The 19,587-nt window shown below is 37.9% G+C and overlaps 1 protein-coding gene across 4 annotated transcripts in view; it reads left to right on the top strand.

Moving 5' to 3' along the window:
* Positions 1-19,587, top strand: part of NELL1 (neural EGFL like 1) — a 292,015-nt gene that overhangs the window by 66,504 nt on the left and 205,924 nt on the right. For all 4 annotated transcript variants that reach the window (XM_037403130.1, XM_037403128.1, XM_037403129.1 and 1 more), the window contains exons 8-11: positions 3,461-3,595; positions 4,461-4,563; positions 7,994-8,067; positions 14,595-14,694. In XM_037403130.1, the coding sequence (XP_037259027.1) occupies positions 3,461-3,595; positions 4,461-4,563; positions 7,994-8,067; positions 14,595-14,694 (412 nt within the window). The remainder of the gene's footprint in view (positions 1-3,460; positions 3,596-4,460; positions 4,564-7,993; positions 8,068-14,594; positions 14,695-19,587) is intronic.

The raw sequence follows: 19,587 nt of genomic DNA, 5'->3' as shown, positions 1-19,587 counted from the left end.
GAATGTTGTTTGCAACAAATGTGTATGTACAGTTTATATAATGTAAAACTATGAACACTCAGACCAGGGCTTCCCTGGGAGGAAAAGATCAGGCTAGTGGCTTCAGGCTCCAGCAGTTTCAGTAGCAGCGCAAATTATGTGGTAGGTAGGTGGGAGAAGAGCGTACCCTCTTGCTTGGGCTTTGCCTCAGGGTCCCATGAGTCTGGTGCTGGCTCAGGATGGGATGTGGGAGCTATATAAGTGGCCCAAACCAGGACTGTCTGTAGCAGATTGTCATGGACTACTATGTACAGGAGCATCTGATCATGACCTGTAAAATGCCATTATGCCCTTTTCCTACCTATGTCTTGTGAAGGCATAGCTTTTAGAGATGAAGAAATGGTAGCTTTTGAAGCCTACTTTATTTCAGTCATAATTTGAACCAATTCTGAATCTATCCAGTATATATGCTTAATTGATTTAATCTTGTATCTTTAGATAGAGAGACACCATAGGTCAGTGTGTTAGAAATCTGCCTAAAATGTTAATTTGCTGCAGGAGAAAAGGGTCATGTTGTATTTCAGCATTTTCAACTGCCATGCTGGAATACCGTTAGCTCCCTTTTAAATAAAATGACTAAAATAATTCATGTGACTTGAACAATCTAGTGAAATCAGCTTGGGCATCTCATGCATTTCTCTGAGTGGAATATAATATCTTTTTTTGAATTATGGGCCCACACTACCATGTACTTTGTATTCAGATGTGCTTGTTACATGAAGACTTCCAGAACAAGACTTTCTCCTGAATCTTTGCTTGGTTAAGGTCAGAAAGGTTGAAGCTCGAGTTTGAGTAAACCCAAGAAAAATGAAGTGCTTGTGTTCATTGTTGGACTAGTTTATATGCTTTCTTTACATCATGGATCTAAATGGCCATGAATACTTCTACAAATAACATTTTCCTTGTAATAAACAACCATACATTTTTTACAGAAGTCTGTTGTCTTTCAGTTATTTGTATGGGCAGAGGAGAAGCAAGGAAAATGTTAAATAAGTTTTATGAATAACAGCTAGCTGAATATTCCTGAATGTTAAGAACTTAAGGTTTGGTTAGCGTATGGAAAATATTTGTTGTGTTGTGGGCTACCTCATTACTTGATTTCTATTCATAACCTAAAAAATATTTGAAGCTTGAGAATTTTCTACTGATGTTTTAAATGTTCAACAAATCCAGTTGTGTGCATTTGGAAGGATATTTCAGCTAATTTAAAGGAATTGTTTTATTGAGCTCAATAGACCTTTTTTAATTAAGACTTGAAGTATGGAAACAAACAATGTTTCTGATCACTATAGTATAGCAGGTAACAGTTAAATGTTGTTTCTGAACAAATTCTGTGGGCTGTGATATATTCATTGACTTGTGTGTATTGGGGAGTTGTTGCACGTCTTATGGTGATCTACTTGATTGATTTGCTATGTTTAAAGATATTTCTTAGAGTGGGGTAAATGATTTTAAAGTAAATAAAACTCTTCAAGATATTTTAAAGGACAGAAGTTAATAAATTGAAAATATTTATTCTCTTGGAACTTTTTTCTTTTTCTAGGGAATAATTTCTAGGACAGACAAAGGATAATATCAAGTACCACTTTCAAATTTGGGTATTTGTAAAGCCTTTCTTATCTAAAATTTTTATAGCTCATTTATATGGAAATGTTAATTTAAAAAAAAATGAAAAGCAAGATATGTAAATAACGTAGAAGTGTAAGGCAAATCAAACACCTTTTTACAAAACTGAATATATTTTATATACCGTAAATGTAATGACTAAATACAGTAACATGAAAAGGGTTTCTGCTGAAAACAAGCAGCTCAGTAAGACGATAGATTTGCCTCTGAAATGTGAAAAGCAGTTTTGAAGTCACCAGATCATGCTGAGTCTGGGGGAGATGAGTATCAATCCCCTATTATCCCAGAATAACAACTTAAGAAATAAAAAGTTTTTATTCAAGGCTTTCTCTCATGAGGACTGCAGAGGGGAAAAAAACCCCCACAAACTCACAGAAAGTGGCCTAGCATTTCTCTTCTTGTTCTTTCCCCTAAATAGTTGCTCTTTTACTGGCAGGAATGAAAAAAGACATATTAGAGTACTTCCATTTAAAGTGGATGGAATTTTAGAGGATAGAAATAAATGAAATTGGGGTATACAGCATTATATAAAAAATACTTACAGCACTGTACATCCATTTTTTAATAAAACTTGCTACTATTAAAATGTAACAACCTATAATGTAGGATAATAGCATCATATTTATAGCAGAATAGAGTATGCCTTTATCTTGTCTTACGCTAAATTTAGGTAGCCTTACTGTTTGCAGTGGCTTCAGTGTGATGGCTTATCTGCACAAGACAAATGTGAATGTAAAAAGTCAAGACCTTGAGAAAATCTTACCCAGCTGGCACCAGGGTAATTTTTAGAGCAGTTGCAGTTCTGGGGCCCGTGGAATGTGCGTATTTACTTCTAAATATTAAGCCTGTATTTTTATTTATTTATTTATGGTATCAATAAATGGAAAAGTAATTTTGCGTGCTCTTAGGGATCAGAGATGATGGCACTGGGTACAAGGTGTGCATAGACGGGGGTTGATCCTCTCTGGAGGATAAGATAGTACTTTGTATGAAGGAGAGGTCTGTAATGTGGCTCGGGAGAGGGTGGTTCAAAAAGCCTTGTCTATTTCTCCTGCTAAATGAATGTTTTCCCCACTTATTACTGCATAGTATCCCATCAGTAAACACAGCAATTGCTAGCATGCGGATGTAATACTTGGAAAAGATGTATCAGTTTTATCTTCTTGATACATGATTTAGTGGTTGGAATGGAGGAGGCAGTGGAAAAAGCAAGGAGTGTAAGAGCTAGCCACTAGTCAGGGTTTACTCCAGGAGTGTGGCTTCTCCATTAATCGCAGTCTGGGAATATTTTGTGCAGCATTAAACAAAAGGACTTTCTTTTCTCTCTAAATCTTTCTTGCTATTATAAGGTTAAACCTTTTGAACAGAAAGTATCATTATGGCTGATGCTTAGCGGTGATAAGGTAGGGATGATTAGGAAAAGTCAGTCTGCCAGTCTTCATGCTTTTTGACTTGTATGGAGGTTGATGAGCATTTAAGAATATTTTTTTTAAGAACAGTTGTAGTTTATGTAGTTTTGTTAGAGTCTGGACATGCCTGAGGGGATCTTAGTGGTTTTGTTACGGTACAAGAGAAAGTTGCATGAGTCAAACTGCTGTTAATTGGCATGGATAGCTCCATCAAAGTCCAAGGAGTAGGGTTGGCTTGTACCTGCTGACACTGACTGGTTCAGTGTTTTGAAGGCTGAGGTCAAGACTTTGTTTGGCTAAAAATAAATATACTGCTTTCTCATATTTGCTTTTTTAAATCATGTGGTTGAATTGCAGAAATCTTATCAGGTTACTTTCATTTATAGTTAAATTATGCAGAAACAAGACTGAGTCAATTGGAAGACTGTCATTGTGAGAAGACTTGTCAAGTAAATGGATTGATCTATAGAGACAAAGACTCATGGGTTGAAGATGATCACTGCAGGAACTGCACGTGCAAAGTAAGAATTTCTAAAGAGCTTAAGGAATAGGACCTAATTAAAATGTGAAAATGATCTTTGAATACATAACGTTAACTGAGAATTATGATGTTTTTAGTATGCATCTAGTGACAGTATGAACACAAGGGAGGGAAACAGTAAAATAAATAAATAAAAAATTGATGTTGCTTATGTGCGAGCTTCATAAATAAAATCTGCTTTCCCTTGACAGTGCTTTCTTATTTGTTCTAATTATATCTGTGAGGACTTCATGATTTTGAGGTGAAAGTGTGGCATTGTCTGTGTTTGGTTTGGAATTGTTTGCACTGTAGTAGGTTTTTTTTTTTTTTTCTTCAAAAAGGAAGCATTATCTTAATAGTATTCATAGATGCTTAGCTGCATCTTGCATGGTAACAACTTGCAGATTCTGTTCTCAGTGTTTATCACTCTCAGAAACCGAGGAACAGAAGAGAATTAGTATGTAAATCTTGTCTCTTTGAAATTATTTGATAAATATCTGAAGAGAGTATTTGTTTGCTCAAGAAAATAGAAAAGTGATTGTTAAAAATCTCAAAGATGATTGGCACAGCTTGCAGAAAGTGGTGCTTATGTTGTGAAGATGGGCTTATGTTTTCCACTTAATCTACTTTGCGAAGGGAGAGTGGGGTAAAGCCAGTAGTATGTGTCAAAATAGGGTGGTTCACCTTCAGATGCATTTTGATTGCAGTTTGTAGATGGATAGGACTAAACTTGTTAGTGAAAGATGGATCTGTAATCCCCAATGCTATTGTCATTTACTTAAATAGTTTTTGGTCTTCTGTGTGTTGTATAAAATGCTAATTACAACAGTCGTAGTTGAATTTTGTCTTAAAAAACCTTTGCTTAGAGTGGAGTTGTGGAGTGCCGGAGGATGTCTTGTCCCCCTCTTGATTGTCCTCCTGATGCTCTCCCAGTGCATGTGGAAAGCCAGTGCTGCAAAATGTGCAAGGGTAAGTATATCCCACAGACTTTTTTAGTTTTTCCCTCTCTTTAAGAAGAGTTAAACTTGTCCTGAAAGCGGGCACATTTTATAACGACTTTAATAGATCCTGGTAATTCACTTAACATGAGTCTCAGTGTCAAACTTGGTTTAAGGAGGAAATAAGTAATTGCTGCAAAACAAAGAAGCATTCCAAGTTTCTAAGATTCTCTTTTTACCTATTGTCAGTGTAAAATTAGTTGATCTACTTGTTTTGAGCTGGGAAGCCTTACTTGGCTTCAGCTTCTATCTCCTGTTGATGTTGAGGAGCGTCAAGCCTATGGTCTGAAGTTTCTGTAGAGATGAGTAACAAACTGAGTTGTTATCTTTTTGCCTATCTTTTATTTGAGTTTGGAATGTTGTTCTTCAAAATAAACATGACGATTTCAGACACTGGGTTAGCATCACTGTGTGGAGTGATAATTTGCTGTAATTAATTTCAAAATAATGAGAAGAAAGAAAAAAAAAGTAAGCTTTGTAATCAGTGTTATTATCAGCTTTCAGTTCCTTCTGGAAATGAAAGCTGTAACATTCCTAGAAGGAATATTCAGTATTTGTTGGCTTAATAGTAGTACAAGGGACAAAGGCAATTTATATGGAGACATTTTAGCTGAATACTGATGCCAGTCTTACCTTAAGAAGCACAAATTATCTTCCCCCTCTGCCTCTGTTCTTGGAGACTAGTAAGCTTCATGCATGAGCTTTTCAGTAATTCATTAAGACGGGGATCTTGTATTATTTTAAGATTTATTAGGAAAATAATAAGAAATTTTTTTAGCATTCTGTCACCCTTCCTCACTCGCTGAATTCATTAGTCCCACGCACAAATCTCCTTTAGCTGTGATCTTGCACTTCTGAAGTTTGTTTGTTTACCTTATTGCTCTCAGGTATATGTCAGCATGAGTATTCTGCTTATTAAAAGATGTTAATGAACACAGTACTTGAGTGTTAAAGTGGTCAGGCTGGCCAGTATTTTTTTGTGTCAGAATATTTTTATTTGTAATGGTGAGAGTCTAGAAAGTTCTTTCATGGAGCTGGATGCTTCTCTTGACACTCCTTTGCTGACATGCGTGTACGCACAATGGTCCAAATCTGACACAAAGGAATTATAAGGCACAAAATTGTAGATTCAATGTATATCCCCGTGAGTAAACTGTGTTCTTGTTATTTGTAATGGAAAGATGAACAATCAAACTTGCCTTTTGTCAGTGATTGGCACAAACTTGACTCGTTATTCTGACAAGAGCTCAGCATGTCAGTCAATGGGTAGAGATGTATGGAAGTTGATTGAAATTGATTGTAAATGCCAGCTCCTTGACAGAATGATGTGCTAGGACCACAGTCAGTCACTTTTGGGTAGATAGTAGTAATTGCCAAGGCTTTCCAAAGAGCTGCACTGCAGGTGTTAATTTCACCATGCTTTTCCTATTTAGCTCTGATAGAATCATCAGTTGTAATTTGCAGTGTCTAGGGACTATTGAATGGCTGGATTATTGAACGGTTTCCTGTCTTAGCTGAGGGTTAATGAACAAAGTAGCTGTAATGTCTTGTATGTTAAGGGTTTTAAAAATGAGACGGTTCTGTTTTGATCCCTGCCATCTTGTATTAGCCTTTCAACTACCATTTGAAAAAAGGCTATAATTTTGTTTAAAATCTCATAATTTTTCTGAGTGTGTCCATTCTTTGGTCAAAAGCAGTCATGTCAGGAGAACAGACAGGAAGAAAAAGGAAATTTCTCTAATTCATCTTCTTCCAAAAATAGTTACTGGAATTGCGAATTTAAACAAAGCTTCCTGATCTGAAGTTTTTTTCTTAAGTGAGATCACAACAACTCAGGCATAAAAACTAGGGCAGCTTTAGAAAAACGAAGGAAAGTAGGATACCAAAAGAAAAAAGCAAGAAAGAAGCCTGTTTTTAAATGCTTTGTTGATGATGAAAACTCAGCTGTTCTGAAAATCTTGGATTTTTTTCTTTAATGAGCATTTTCAAGAATGTAAGTTTAAACAAAAATGTCATTAGAAGTAAATTTATACGTGAAGGTTTATGAAGGTTGATCTCTAGCAGTCCTCTATGTTTAAAATTTGGGAATCAGACTGGCTATGACAGTTGCTGCTGTGCAATACTGTTGATATCACCCTGAAGAGGTACACATGCACCTCTAAGTGCTTGATTCCCTTACCTTTGTATTCAGGAGAGAAATTGAGGTAAAACAGTTGCTAGATAGTCTGTGACCTGTTTTTTGAGAACCGAGTACTTTGAACACTCCAACTTACATTGTGTATGTGCCTTGGCTCGGGAACCTTCTAAAGCTTTGTTCAGTCGCACCACAGGATTCATACCTTTCAGTTTTCTTTTCAGTGTTGTAGGTCAGAATGTTACTGGTCAATTGCAGAGAGAGGTGAAACACCACAACAAAAATTAATTTTATTAGTGTTCAGCATCGATCTTGTTAGTAATGTAGAGTGCCTTTGTGATGGATACTTGATTTGTGTCATAGTTCAACTGTTCTCTCTAATTAATGGATTTACTGTCTTCCTCTGGAATTGAAATTTAGACGTCTAGTTCCAAGAGGACTGTGATAGTTGCGGTAATACCTGACTGAGCTGTACGCTACTCTAGCCCTGCTGGAGGTTACCGCCTTCTTCACGGTGGCAGTCCTAAACTAAGCTAGTTAACTATGCCTTGAAATGTGTGAGGAGTGCTCATGTGTTCTAGTCTGTTGGTTCAGTTGTAGAGCTGGTTATCTTTAACAGAAGGATCAGAACTTCAGACAAGATTCTTTTTTAGTAGGAGCTTTCAGTTTCCTGGGAAATCTGCTTATTTCATATGTGCTTCAAGAATATTTTTTTGAAATAGATTTTTACAATTTGTTGACTCAGTACAGTCATTCACTGCATCTAATCCATTTTTGCAGTGCTCCAGCAAGTTGAAGAGTTCACCTTTGTGCATACAAAAAATGTGAAAGTTTAATTGAAATCTGTGCTTATATTATTCTCTTGATGATCAGTATGCTAATAAACATCTCCAGTTTTTCTAGTGAGTCAGGAAGACCTTTGGTAATGCAAAAACTGTAGCTAATCTACGGAATGTCAGTAATGAAAACATTTTCCATCGAATACTAATGAATTTGGTCCAGTACATACTGTCTTATTCCTGCTCTTTAGTTTGGGTGGAGGTGCTACTTGCTCTTAAAATGAATTCATTGTTAACTACTTTGTAATCATATATAATACTGACTTCTGATGAAAGCAAAATGCATCATATTTTTAACGTATTCATATTTTTTCAGTGTATGTGAATACTAGTTTTACTTCTGTGTTGTACCTTGCATTTGTTTACTACTTAAATACTGATTTAATTTATTTATTATTAATGTTCATACTTCTCCTCTCAAATTACAGCGAAGTGTATCTATGGAGGCAAAGTGCTAGCAGAAGGTCAACGGATATTAACCAAGAGCTGCAGGGAATGTCGAGTAAGTTTCGGTTGTATAAACTTTTCCTGTTTTTTAATGTATGTGTGGTGTTCACAAGTGACAATGATAAGTTAGTGCATTTCTTTAGGCTTCCTTCATGCAAATGTGACATCTGTTGTCTTGGAACGGTGACCTTGAAGTCAGTAGAAGCCACAAATACGAAAACAAGGCAGGAAAGTGACCCTTGCAGGGTAATAAAAACATGGGCAGAATTACTTGGAGGGATGTTTTCTCTCTTATCTCTGCTTTCATGAGGTCTAGAAAAAGGCAGCAGCATCTTGAGCCAGTTACTAATTTCAGCTAAATTGCTAAAATTTGAAGTAACCTGGCATATATTGTTTGAGTTACTCTAGATTTTCCCCAGTATTATTTAAACTATGCGTAGCTCTGCTAATAATTGAAGGTAAATTACTAAGTATTGAACTGGACTGGCAGGTTCTTTCTTGGCACGTTCATAACGCTTAGGCAACAACAGTCAGTATTTAAGAACACAGGTAAATGGAGGCTGTGTTAGACAGGAACCTTCAGGGAGTGTCAGTGAATGTAAGAGTATTGGAGAAGATTACAATGATTTGGTTATTGTTGTGCTTGTAGCTGAGTGTACAGAGTAACAATTTTATGTTCACTAATGGAAATGGACAATAGCTGGTTGCAGATGTTGTGAAAGCAGCTTGTTATGCAGAATTACTTTGCTGTTGTTGGTGTTCAGCTGTATAGGGATGCTTAACAGTGTATTCAAAAATATGTGGGCAAGGTTGTTGCCTTGAAGACAGACTAAGGTGCCTGTTATTTATTATATGACATAGAATGTTTGTTTGGGAGGGAAAGTGCTTAAATGAAATAAGATGAGAAAAGAGGGATTTTGACCTTAAAGTGAAACCAGAGAACGTGCTCTGAATTATGTCTGTGGAACTTCTCTGTGCTATAAATAAGAATGTTATATTCATCATTGTGAGTATGATTAGACATTCATGAAGATTAAAAGCAAATATTGACCATCAAATATCTGTTGTATTAGAAAGGACAATAATGAAAAGAGTTTTTGCATTTTATTTATTGTTAAAGCAAACTGATATTTCCTTTATATACTGCTAATTGTAATAATGTTTCAATTAGTATTATTTACATCTTAATGGAGAGTGATAAGTAATTAAAACAGCATTTTTGAATGCAATATCATGAAAAAAATGGGTCTGTGCCTCCAAAAAAAAAAAAAAAAGTTACAGCTGTGTTTGAAGAAGACGTCAAACCTCACTGGCAAACCTTGTCATTCTGACTCAGGACAGTTTCTAAGTGGGTGCTCACCTCTGCTTCTCTGAGATGACGTGTCTCCAGAACCAAGTTCATTCAATGTGTCTTCAGCATGACCTCTTAAAGCTGTAAACAAAACACCTCCTTATTTACTGCCTCGATTAGGAGTGCTCACTAAGTGAAGGATGAATGGTGGACAAGGTGCTGTATGAATAAAGGAAGGACTTTGTGCCAGGGGAATTACTAAAAAAATGTAATACAGTTTAATTTTCCAGGCTTGAAAAACACACATAGTTTCAAAACCTGATCTATGAAGGAATACAATAGAGGGTATACATCAACCGTCGATTTATTAGTGTTGATAAAGATGAAATAAAAATCTTGGGGAGTAGTACTTCTGTCTGTAAAGTAGGATATCTTTGTAGATGGGATAATGTCACAAAGATAAAGTTGAATTTTCACATTTCAGTTTTTATTTGAAGATGGATATTTTATTCTTTGCATAGGTACTGGTCCAAGCTTAAGAGGCTTTTAATTTCTGTATTTTTTCCATCCAAGGGAAAAAAAAATACTGATCCAGATAGATCAAAGATTTTGTCAGGCTGTGAGTGGTTTGTTTTTATTTCTGAAAACTAATCTAGACTAAAAATGTATTTATGATGCACATCCTCTTAACCATAAGCACAGATGTTTACTGATAACAGCCATTCCCAGCTGGAATCCTGGCCACAAACGCTCTCTAGGTTAATCTGCAATGACAAAATTAGTGCACAGGTTTTTCTAAGAATTACAGAATAGTTGAGGTTGGAAGGCACCCCTGGAGGTCCTCTGGTTCAATGCCCCTGCTTGAGCAGGGCTGCCTAGAGTCAGTTACCCACGACCATGTCCAGCTGGCTTTGGAATATCTGCAAGGATGGAGACTCCACAACTTTGCTGGGCAAGCTGTGACAGTGCTCGGTCACCCTCACGCTGAAGAAGTGTTTTCTGGTGTTCAGACAAAGCCTCCTGTGTTTCAGTTTGTGCCCATTGCCTCTGGCCCTGCCACGGGGCACCACTGAAAAGAGCCTGGCTCCATCCTCTTTGCACCCTCCCTTCAGGTATTTATATGCTTTGGTGAGATCTCCCCTGAGTCTTCTCTCTATGCTGAACAGTCCCAGCTCTCTTAGCCTTTTCTTCTGTGGGAGATGCTCAGTCCTTCACATATCCTCATGACCCATGGATGGTGTCTCTCCAATTGTTCCATGTCTCTTGTACTCGGGAGGCCAACACTGGACCCAGCACTCCAGCTGTGGCCTTGCCAGTGCTGAGTAGAGGGGAAGGAACACCTCCCTTGACCTGCTGGCAATACCTTGCCTAATGCAGCCCAAGTTACTGTTAGCCTTTTTTTGCTGCAAGCATACATGGCTGGCTCATCTTCAGCTTGGTGTTTGCCAGGACTCCTCCAGGTCCTTTTTTCCAAAGCTGCTTTCTAGTAGGGTGGCCCCAGCATGCGCTAGTGCATGGGGTTTGTAGTGGGTTTGCATGAGAAGGTTTTGGTAGCAGGAGGGCTACAGAGGTGTCTTCTCTGAGGAAATGCCAGAAGCTGCCCCCATGTCCGACGTAGCTGATGGCAGCTGGCTCCGAGATGGACCTGCTGCTGGCTAAGGCCAAGCCTATCAGCAACAATAGTAGCATATCTGGGATAATGTACTTAAAAAGGGGGACCCCCCCCCAAAAGTCTGTGGCAGCAAGAGAGTGGAGTGAAACTATGTGAGGGCAACAGCCCTGCAGACACCAGCCAGGGTCAGTGCAGAAGGTGGCAGGAGGGGCTCCAGGCACTGGAGCTGAGGTTCTCTGGCAGCCTTTGGTGAAGCCCACAGAGAGGCAGGCTGTGCCCCTCAGCCCATAGAGGTTATCGGGGCGGGGGGGGGGGGAGGGGGAGGGGGAATGACATTGAAGTCAATGGAAAATGTTCTATAACTTCTGTTGCGTTGGGAGTTTACTGCTCGTCAGCTGACTTTCTGGGTTAATGCTTCTGAGTGACATGATGCTGGTTCATAACTGCATGGCATGTTTGCCTGAAAAGGTTACAAGAATAAATTCCTCTTCATTAGTGCTGGGAGCAGGCAGTCAGGGTGCACCATACAAATCCTAGAAAGATGGGCAGGGCTCCACTGACTTGCAGGAAGCTTGGCCAAAAAGTTTTTCGTAAAGATAAGGAAAAATGTGGTTCCTAGAGTGACAGTTAAGGGCACCGTTTGGTACTTTCTCCTAAAAGGCTCATCGATAACAGCTAAAATGTGTGGGGGGGGACACATCACCAAAAAGCAAAAACCCAAAATAACCTTTTCTGAAATCTTGGTGTTATTTTCCAAAGCTGACATCTGAGATGAGCTGTTTGTGGTTCAGGTTTTCACTGCATGTAACTAATCAGGCTTATAGCCAATTCTTTTTTATGTACTTAGCTTTGTGATTAGTAGAAATTTAGTTATTTTGTTGTAAATTTTTTACTCCAGGTCTCATTCTTTGTGTATTGTATATCACAGCTGGAGTTTAACCTATTTATTCCAGAAGAATGTTGTTTTGACATCTCTTTCTGTCCGGATCCTATGGCTAGATACATGACTTGAGTATAAGAAATTACTAATATTTCTAAGACTGCCTGAAGCAATAATTTTGAAGTGGATAAAATCTGAAATTTAATGATGATAATTCTTGTAACTGGATCTGTACTAGTTCATTACAAATTGATTTTAATCCAAAGGATACTCAACATAGAAACATTTTAATTGTTTTAAAACTTAATTACAAGTATGTTCAATTTCATTTCCCAAGATGCACGTTCTGTGGAAAATGGGAAACTTAGGGAAATAAAATCTTACTGTCATTAAATTAATGGAATTCTCCATTTATGTGGGTTTTTTTATGTCCTTATGATTCTCTAAAGAAGATGCGAGCTTGGATTGAATTTGTCTTTAGCTTTTTGACTCATACTGGTCACTGATCTGACTTTGATATGATTTCTTGACTTCTTGCCACCTTTTCGACCAGATTTATTGTTGGTCAATATTTTTTGTCCATAGGTTGACATACTGTATCCTTTCTGCTGCAGTTGTCACGTCTGAGCTTGAATAGACAATGAGTTATAGCCAGGGCTTTTCCAGCTGGTAGTTTGATAACATGATAGTAAATGATGGCTCAGTGTCTGGTTCTTTTATCACCTTTGCTGCTGCAGTTGCACAGGCAACGGTGGGGGATTCCTCCCTTTCGCTTATGGAAGTGAGATCAGGAGGAGACCTAATACCTCCATTAACTTCACTGGTCTTCTGTGGGCACTTGTTTCAATGAAGCATGCCGTATGTGATACTGTAGGGAGCTGCTTTTTTTTTTTAATTATTTTTTTTTAAAAAAGAAAACCTGATTCCTGTAGGTTTTTTTAATATTATTGTTCACGACAGCAACTGATACAACTTGCCAGTTAAGACAATTGAAAAGCAAGAAAAATTACTTGGCCCTGCTTAGCCTTAACACTGCAGTCTCGAAGGGCAGTGACTAGCGGTGATTGTAGAATGGTCCATTTTGCATTCCCTTGATCTGCTCGCTTCTCAACTGTAAGTCCTACTAGCTGCCCAGCACCTTGCGCATCATTTGCACCTTGTAGACTCAGCAGGCTTTTTTGCATTCGTGGCTGCGTAGGGCAGCTTGATGCTGTGGGAGATAATTCTGGCACCTGAAGTGACATAGCTGAATAAGTGTTGCCCGGCTGGTAAGGCTAACTACCATCAATTTTTTTACCTGTACTGGTTCTGGCACCTGAGCTAGCCTTTGGGCATGGTGTGGCACAGTGTTGTAGAGTTGAGAGCAAGCTTCTGGCTAGCAAAGGTGTCTCTGTAGACGGGTGTTTATTCACACAGGGTAGACGCATACGTACTTTCAATATCCTCTGTTAAAAGTCACGTATCTGATCCCTCAGATAATGAGAATGGTGCCTTTAATAACATATTTTGTCTTCTATTGGTATTAGTTTTCCTCTGTTTTTTAGCTCTAGATGTGTTTGGATCATATTTTTAAACTTTTCTCTGCAATCGTGATAGCTAGAAAATGTAATTTATTTCTTTGAAGAAAGCAGAAATTCTCATTCCATCTTTTCATTCCACCTTCTGAAGCATCACAAAAAATATTTTGGGATGAGTGGGGACTGGATTAATATTTAAAAGGTGTATTGGCAATATAGCACGTTGCCTGCTTTCTTAGTGGAGTTTCACAGCCCTTTGGAAAATGGGATTACTCAGGTGTGGACAGTCCTGTGGCATAGTTACTGTAGCTCTTACTGAGTAAAAATCCTGGTTGTTAATCTCTGCCCCACTTGCCAATTTGCAGTGCAGTGATGGCATAGCTGTAGAAGGGATGCTGAAGAAGTAAATTATGGTATTGGGAAGGCTGGATGGGGTAAGGAAAAAGAGGAGCCTGTTTTGGGGCAAGATGTTAATAAACAACTACCTGAAGAGCAGGACGCTGTTTGGTCTGGAGATGTTGATTGCTTGGATGAGAAAATGATGGAGTGTGATTTGGTGTAAAATCTCCCCTATGCCTATTACTTGAGAAAATTTCTACCAGCACCTAGACCTCCTATGTACAGTCTTATTCTGAATCTAGCAGAAATCAAAATCAGAGGAATATCTTGATGTAGCTTTACATTTTATACAGCAGTTTCTGTATGGATACTGAAAGATGGGATTTCTGCTTTGCCATACCTTTGAAGGACCTGATTTTTGGAAATTAGGTTATCAGGAATCCTAAAGAACAGACCCTTTTAATTGGACACATGGCACTTGAAAATGTTGGTCTTCTACTTGTTGTGTTTGTTAGAGTTGAACACTTATCAGTGAGTTATGTAGAATATGAAATAAGAGGAGTAAAATTAGGTCCTGCATAAAGCAGGAAGACTGTCTAACAAAAACTTGGAGTGAAATTCTGTAATTCCTTCAAGTACCCGGAAGGAAAACAAGTATACTTTGAGACAACATAAGCTCACAACTCTATAGTAGTTTTTCTAAATAAGTGCCTTTTTTTTTTTTTTTTTCCCCTTCTTTTTTCTTTCAACTGTGGGCAGAGAAATGCCCAAGTAGATTACTTTAGGTTTGATATTATGGTGGAAAACATGAATTTAACTTGCTGCCTGCTAGTTTACTGGTGTTGTTAATAGAGATTACCAGTGTTATAGATTGAAGATTCTGTGACCCTTGCCATTGTACATGTTTTCATCAATGTCATTTTTAAAAAATGTTTATTTTCAGAATGGAGTTTTAGTGAAAGTAACAGAGACTTGTCCACCGTTAAATTGCTCAGAAAAAGATCATGTTCTTCCGGAGAACCAATGCTGCAGTGTCTGTAGAGGTAAGCCAGAGACTATGCATGCTTGGAAGGACTATAAGTTGCTGATTCAACAAGGGAATGCACTGGAAGGAACAATTTCTTTTTAATGAGATAGTAGGTACCTCTATAAACCTGAGTCTATAGTTAGCCTTCATGTAAAACAAGTCTGTGATATTCCATTGGTTAGAAGATTTACCAGGTACAAAGCTGTAATCGCTCTGAATTAGGGAGGGGGAGGGAGAAAAGGAAGACTGCGAGAAAGGGCCCAGTATCTCTTCAGAATTCCTGTTAGGAAGAAGTATTTGAAAAAGAGATATTTTATGTTGTTTAAACTTGTAACTGCACTGAACGTACAGGGTTTTGGAAATGGCTTTTTAAGCTCTCTATTTTAATATCAATCTGATGTATATTTTGAGGTTCAAGATCTGAGCACCCTCAGCACTCATTTATGAATTAAGCTGGACAAATACAGAATAAAAATGAAAAAATAACCTGATCCACAACCCCATTTTTCTTCTTTCCAGTGGGGTGTTGAGATGCAGGTTCTTCTTGCTTTGGTTCCCTTTCAGCCTTGGTGAATCCTGGTTGCTTGCTGGACCAGACTGACCAGCCAGAGCTAAAATTTTAGTTGAGGAAGTCCCCTTAAATGAGGACAAGGCAGGTATCACAAGGCTAGGGAACTCGAGCAAGTTTTCTTCTTAAAGCATGTTGTAATCAGTAAGCTGTTGGGTGAAAGGTGTTAGAATAGTCATTCCCTGTGCATGTCTGCATTGTACCTCTCTTCCACACCTCTCCCTTGGTGCTGCGTCTGGTCTCTCAGAGCAGGACTCGCATTTCCGCCTTCAGTGATGCATCTCTGAAATGTCAAGCCAGAGGTGTGCCAAATGAGCATGAGACATTTCCAGGCTTAGAGGATTACTTGGGCCTGCTGGACTATCGTCTTGCCTTTATGTACATTCTTCCAGTGTCATTGTAGATGCCAACAAAGGGGCTCTGAACCTCTCCCTTAGCCAGTAAATATTTAGTAAACATGCATAGTTAAATATTTACTAAGGCCTTGAACTTGCAAACAAACGCACGTGGCTGCAGGGGCCAGCAGGTTTAGGACTGCTTGCTGGAATGTAGTCTAAGAATATACACATTATTTTTTTTTTTTTTAGAACAGTTTCTAGAAACATCTGTAACTATTTAAGCAAACAGTATATGTCGCTTCTTTGTCCCTCAGAGGGTTCGATGTCTTAATGATACTTCTTAACAGATGTCCCAGTTTGATGTAGTGCAGTACTGAACAAACTATCTGCATTACTTAAAAGAATTAGAAATCTGAATGCTTTGAAGTTGATGAAAGATAAGTTCTGTAATTATTCAGTTCTATATTATTGTTAATGATAGGTACTCTTTTTAGATATTCATCCCCAAACTGGTTTTATTATTTATAAAATAGCATGAATATGTATACTTATCTGATGGTCTCTGGAAGCAAGGGAAAGAATTGTACTTCCACTTCCTATGAATTCTTATACATAGTGCTGTCGAATGGATCCATTAAACTTCCACTTCAGCTCTGCTTTAGCTGACTGCTAAAACAGCACCACTTCCTTTTGTATTTCAGCTTTGCTTTTTACAATTATTTTGAAAATCATGCTTAAAGGTAAGCTTCTGTCAACTTTACAAAGGCATAAATTGAAGTTAGCACTCCTAAGTTGCTTCTTATATCCTGAAGTAGATTATATGCTGCTTGACACTTTTGCTTCAGTTGCACGCAACCCAAAGTGGTAGTACTAATTTTATCATATGTAGAGTGGTAATGTTAAAAATGGATACTTATTAAAAATTCCATATTTGTTACGGGTTTTGTCATGCAGACAGGTGCCTTCGCCCTCTGATATGGCAAGCAGACCACAGTTTCTGGTCTCATCCTGTGCCAATGACTGGGAAAGGATAGAGTGCTTCTCTGTTTGGCAGTAACAACCTCTTTCAGGGACTATATTCAGTTTTATTGCCAAGCAAAAGTAGTAAGGAAGAAATATTTTAGTAAATACAGTCCCAAGTAAACAGAGTGTTTATGGGAAGCCACATGGATCATTTGCATATCATGCAAATTTCACATTATATGTACGATGATACAGGTAATTCTTTGCATTAGCCCTTAGCTAAGTCTTTAGTCAGTAAACATGATGATTTGTAAGCATTTACTAGCAATGTTAAATGAGAACAATAAATCTATGTAAAGTTTATTAGTGCATGCTAGTGGCTGGTAGGTTCTGGTTTTTTGTCAGTTTGTGTTTTCTTTAGTATCTAGTAGTGGAAACAGAAATCTGCTACTGAATTTCATGTTCTGTAGAATTAGAGAATGCCTTTGCTGAATTGGGCAAGGGCAGGAGGTTTGCAGCTCATGCTTTTCTAGCTGCAACAAAGGAATTTCCATTTAATGAAAGGATAAATATGGGGGATCAACAAAAGTCATAAAAGACAGAGAAATACGGAAACTTTGTGATGCTGTGGTATGAGACTGTACTCTCTTCGGGGATTTCTGTAATATCTACCACCACAATAATAGGTAAGTGCCTAAAATAAGATAAGGTATGCAAGGAAAAAAACCAGACTGTGGTGTTTGAGTCAGTGAAGGACCAAGTTGAATACTGTAAATGTGCACAGGTGCTGGGCTTCCTAGATAGTCGTTATTGTTTGTACATGATTAGAAAAGTAAAGACAGCAAATAACACCTTTTCTTCTTCGGGTTTGCTGCATGAGTCTATAGTAATAGCAAAGGCTAATATATTGCTAAAGGCCAATTTCTAGATTTCAGTGAAATGATTGTATGAGGTGTACAGCAGGACAGGTGTAGTGTGGAAGAACTCTGCTGTACAATGATGGCTTGTTTTTGTGATTTGGTGTATCTGGATCCAAAAATGCACCTTGTCAGATCTGTATGTGGGATCTGTCCTTGAATGTTACAGAGTGTATGCCTAGTTTTTCACTTCAGCTGTGCGCTTCTATTACAAATATCTGTTTAGACTATGTGGCTACTTTATACTTTTCTGCAAGGCAATGTGAAATTATTAAGTCCTCTTCTAGACTTGCAGAAATTTAGTTAATTTAAAAATTTTACAAAGAATCATTGTGTAATAAAATATATTTTTTACTACTTATTGGAGAATCACTCATTTTTCTTAGAGCATGCCTGCTACATTTTTTTATAGCCCAGGGACAAATCTAGTACAAAAAAATAGTGTCATAAAAGTGTTTTATTGTTCCCTTTAGCTGTTTTTCTCCCTGCCAAAGACAGTGTATAATTTTGAAAGAGATTTTTTTCTCTTTTGAATGAGTGATTCAAATAAAGTTTCATGAGAGAATTTTTATGTTATGTTCACAATTTTAGTATGTAAGAATAGCCTTAACAACCCAAGCAGCTTCAGTCACGCTCTCCTTAAAAGAGGCAGTGTGAAGAAATAATGAAGTGGTGAGAGCTCTTTGGTTTCTGGAGAAAGTAATTTTTATTTGCTGTCCTGCAGTATGGTTCAGCTGATGGGTTTAGATTGACTGCTGAATTATGCCCATGAAAGCACGTAGTTGCTAGTGCAAATTTTAAGAGGCGATGAGTTGTCCCCCAGATTTGCCTTGCATATTTATGTAGTAACTGCTACTAATTACTCACTTGAATTATAACAAAAGTAAAGATTTTGAGGTTGAAATTTTGTTGACCTTTTGAACGTTACTAACGCTATTAATGGAAGCATTGTCAGCATTCCTTTTAGAAGCCTCTGAAATGTGAAACAGTGAAATGTGGATTGCTGAAGGGTAGCTTCTTGAAGAGCAGAATAACAGGGGTTTTGCAGTTCTTGAAGTGAACAGCTAGGGAATTGTAAGTAGTACAAGAAAGCATTAGATATAAGGAAACACTCAGAAAAAGGAGAGGCATGTTAGTGTGGCCCATAGAAAAAAAGAAAAGTAGGAAGAAATATGGATATAAGACATGGATTCCAGCTGTAGTCTTGAATGAGTTCTTGCATTCCTCAATAATTAAGCCAAATAACCAAAGATGTACTTAAACTGGATGACAGCACAGAACAGCCATGCTGCTCTGGAAAAACAGATTCTGGGAACTGGAACCTGATGATGTTGGTAAGCTTGTAAAAATAGGAATAATGTTCAGGTGTCTCAAAACACAATAAATGTTTAGCTCAGCCAGTTACACAGTTCCCGATGCTGCAGAAGTGATAGTTTTATGTATGCTAGCATGAAATCTGATCTTTTTCATAATTGTCTTAGTACATATATTAATGGTCATTCTAGAGTCAGAAGAAAGAAGGAGAAAAATACAAGTATCTTTTTAAGAAAAATTGGAGCAACGTTTCAGCAGCCTTGATAAAGGAAGAGAGTAGTGTTACCAGAAATGTTTGGGGAAGGAACAGAGGTCATCAGGCCCATCAAAAATCTGAACACACTCCTCAGTATTGAATTCCCCTATTGGTAGTATCTAATTGTATCTTGAATGTCTTGAACGACTTAGAAGGGTTGTTGTGCACACTTATGACTCTGTGTGTGTAAAATGGTTTCTGACATCTGTTCTGAATGTGTTTATCTGTAATTTTAATTCATGCTCACTTGCCTTTTCATCTGTGTTGGCCTGAAATTAGTTTAGATAATCAGAAGTATTTAAGATTTTGTGGGCTTCTGTCAAATCCTCTCCAATTGCCTGCTTGCTCAGATGTGGTGATTCTATTTTAAGCCATTTCTCATATTTAGAGAGGCATTGACTCTTTCAGATAAGACATGGCTGAATATTCTGAAGTCTTAGTAATTCAGTTACTTTGACCTGGGCAGTCAGAATGCATGCCCTCTGCTAGCTGCCACCCATGGTTGACATTCAGGGATCCCGTGGCGGTATCAATGGGTGGTCTTGCCATCTGT

Source organism: Falco rusticolus, chromosome 10, assembly GCF_015220075.1.
Source record: "Falco rusticolus isolate bFalRus1 chromosome 10, bFalRus1.pri, whole genome shotgun sequence".
In the NCBI taxonomy this organism is placed as follows: domain Eukaryota; kingdom Metazoa; phylum Chordata; class Aves; order Falconiformes; family Falconidae; genus Falco; species Falco rusticolus.
This window is presented reverse-complemented; position numbering and strand designations above follow the sequence as displayed.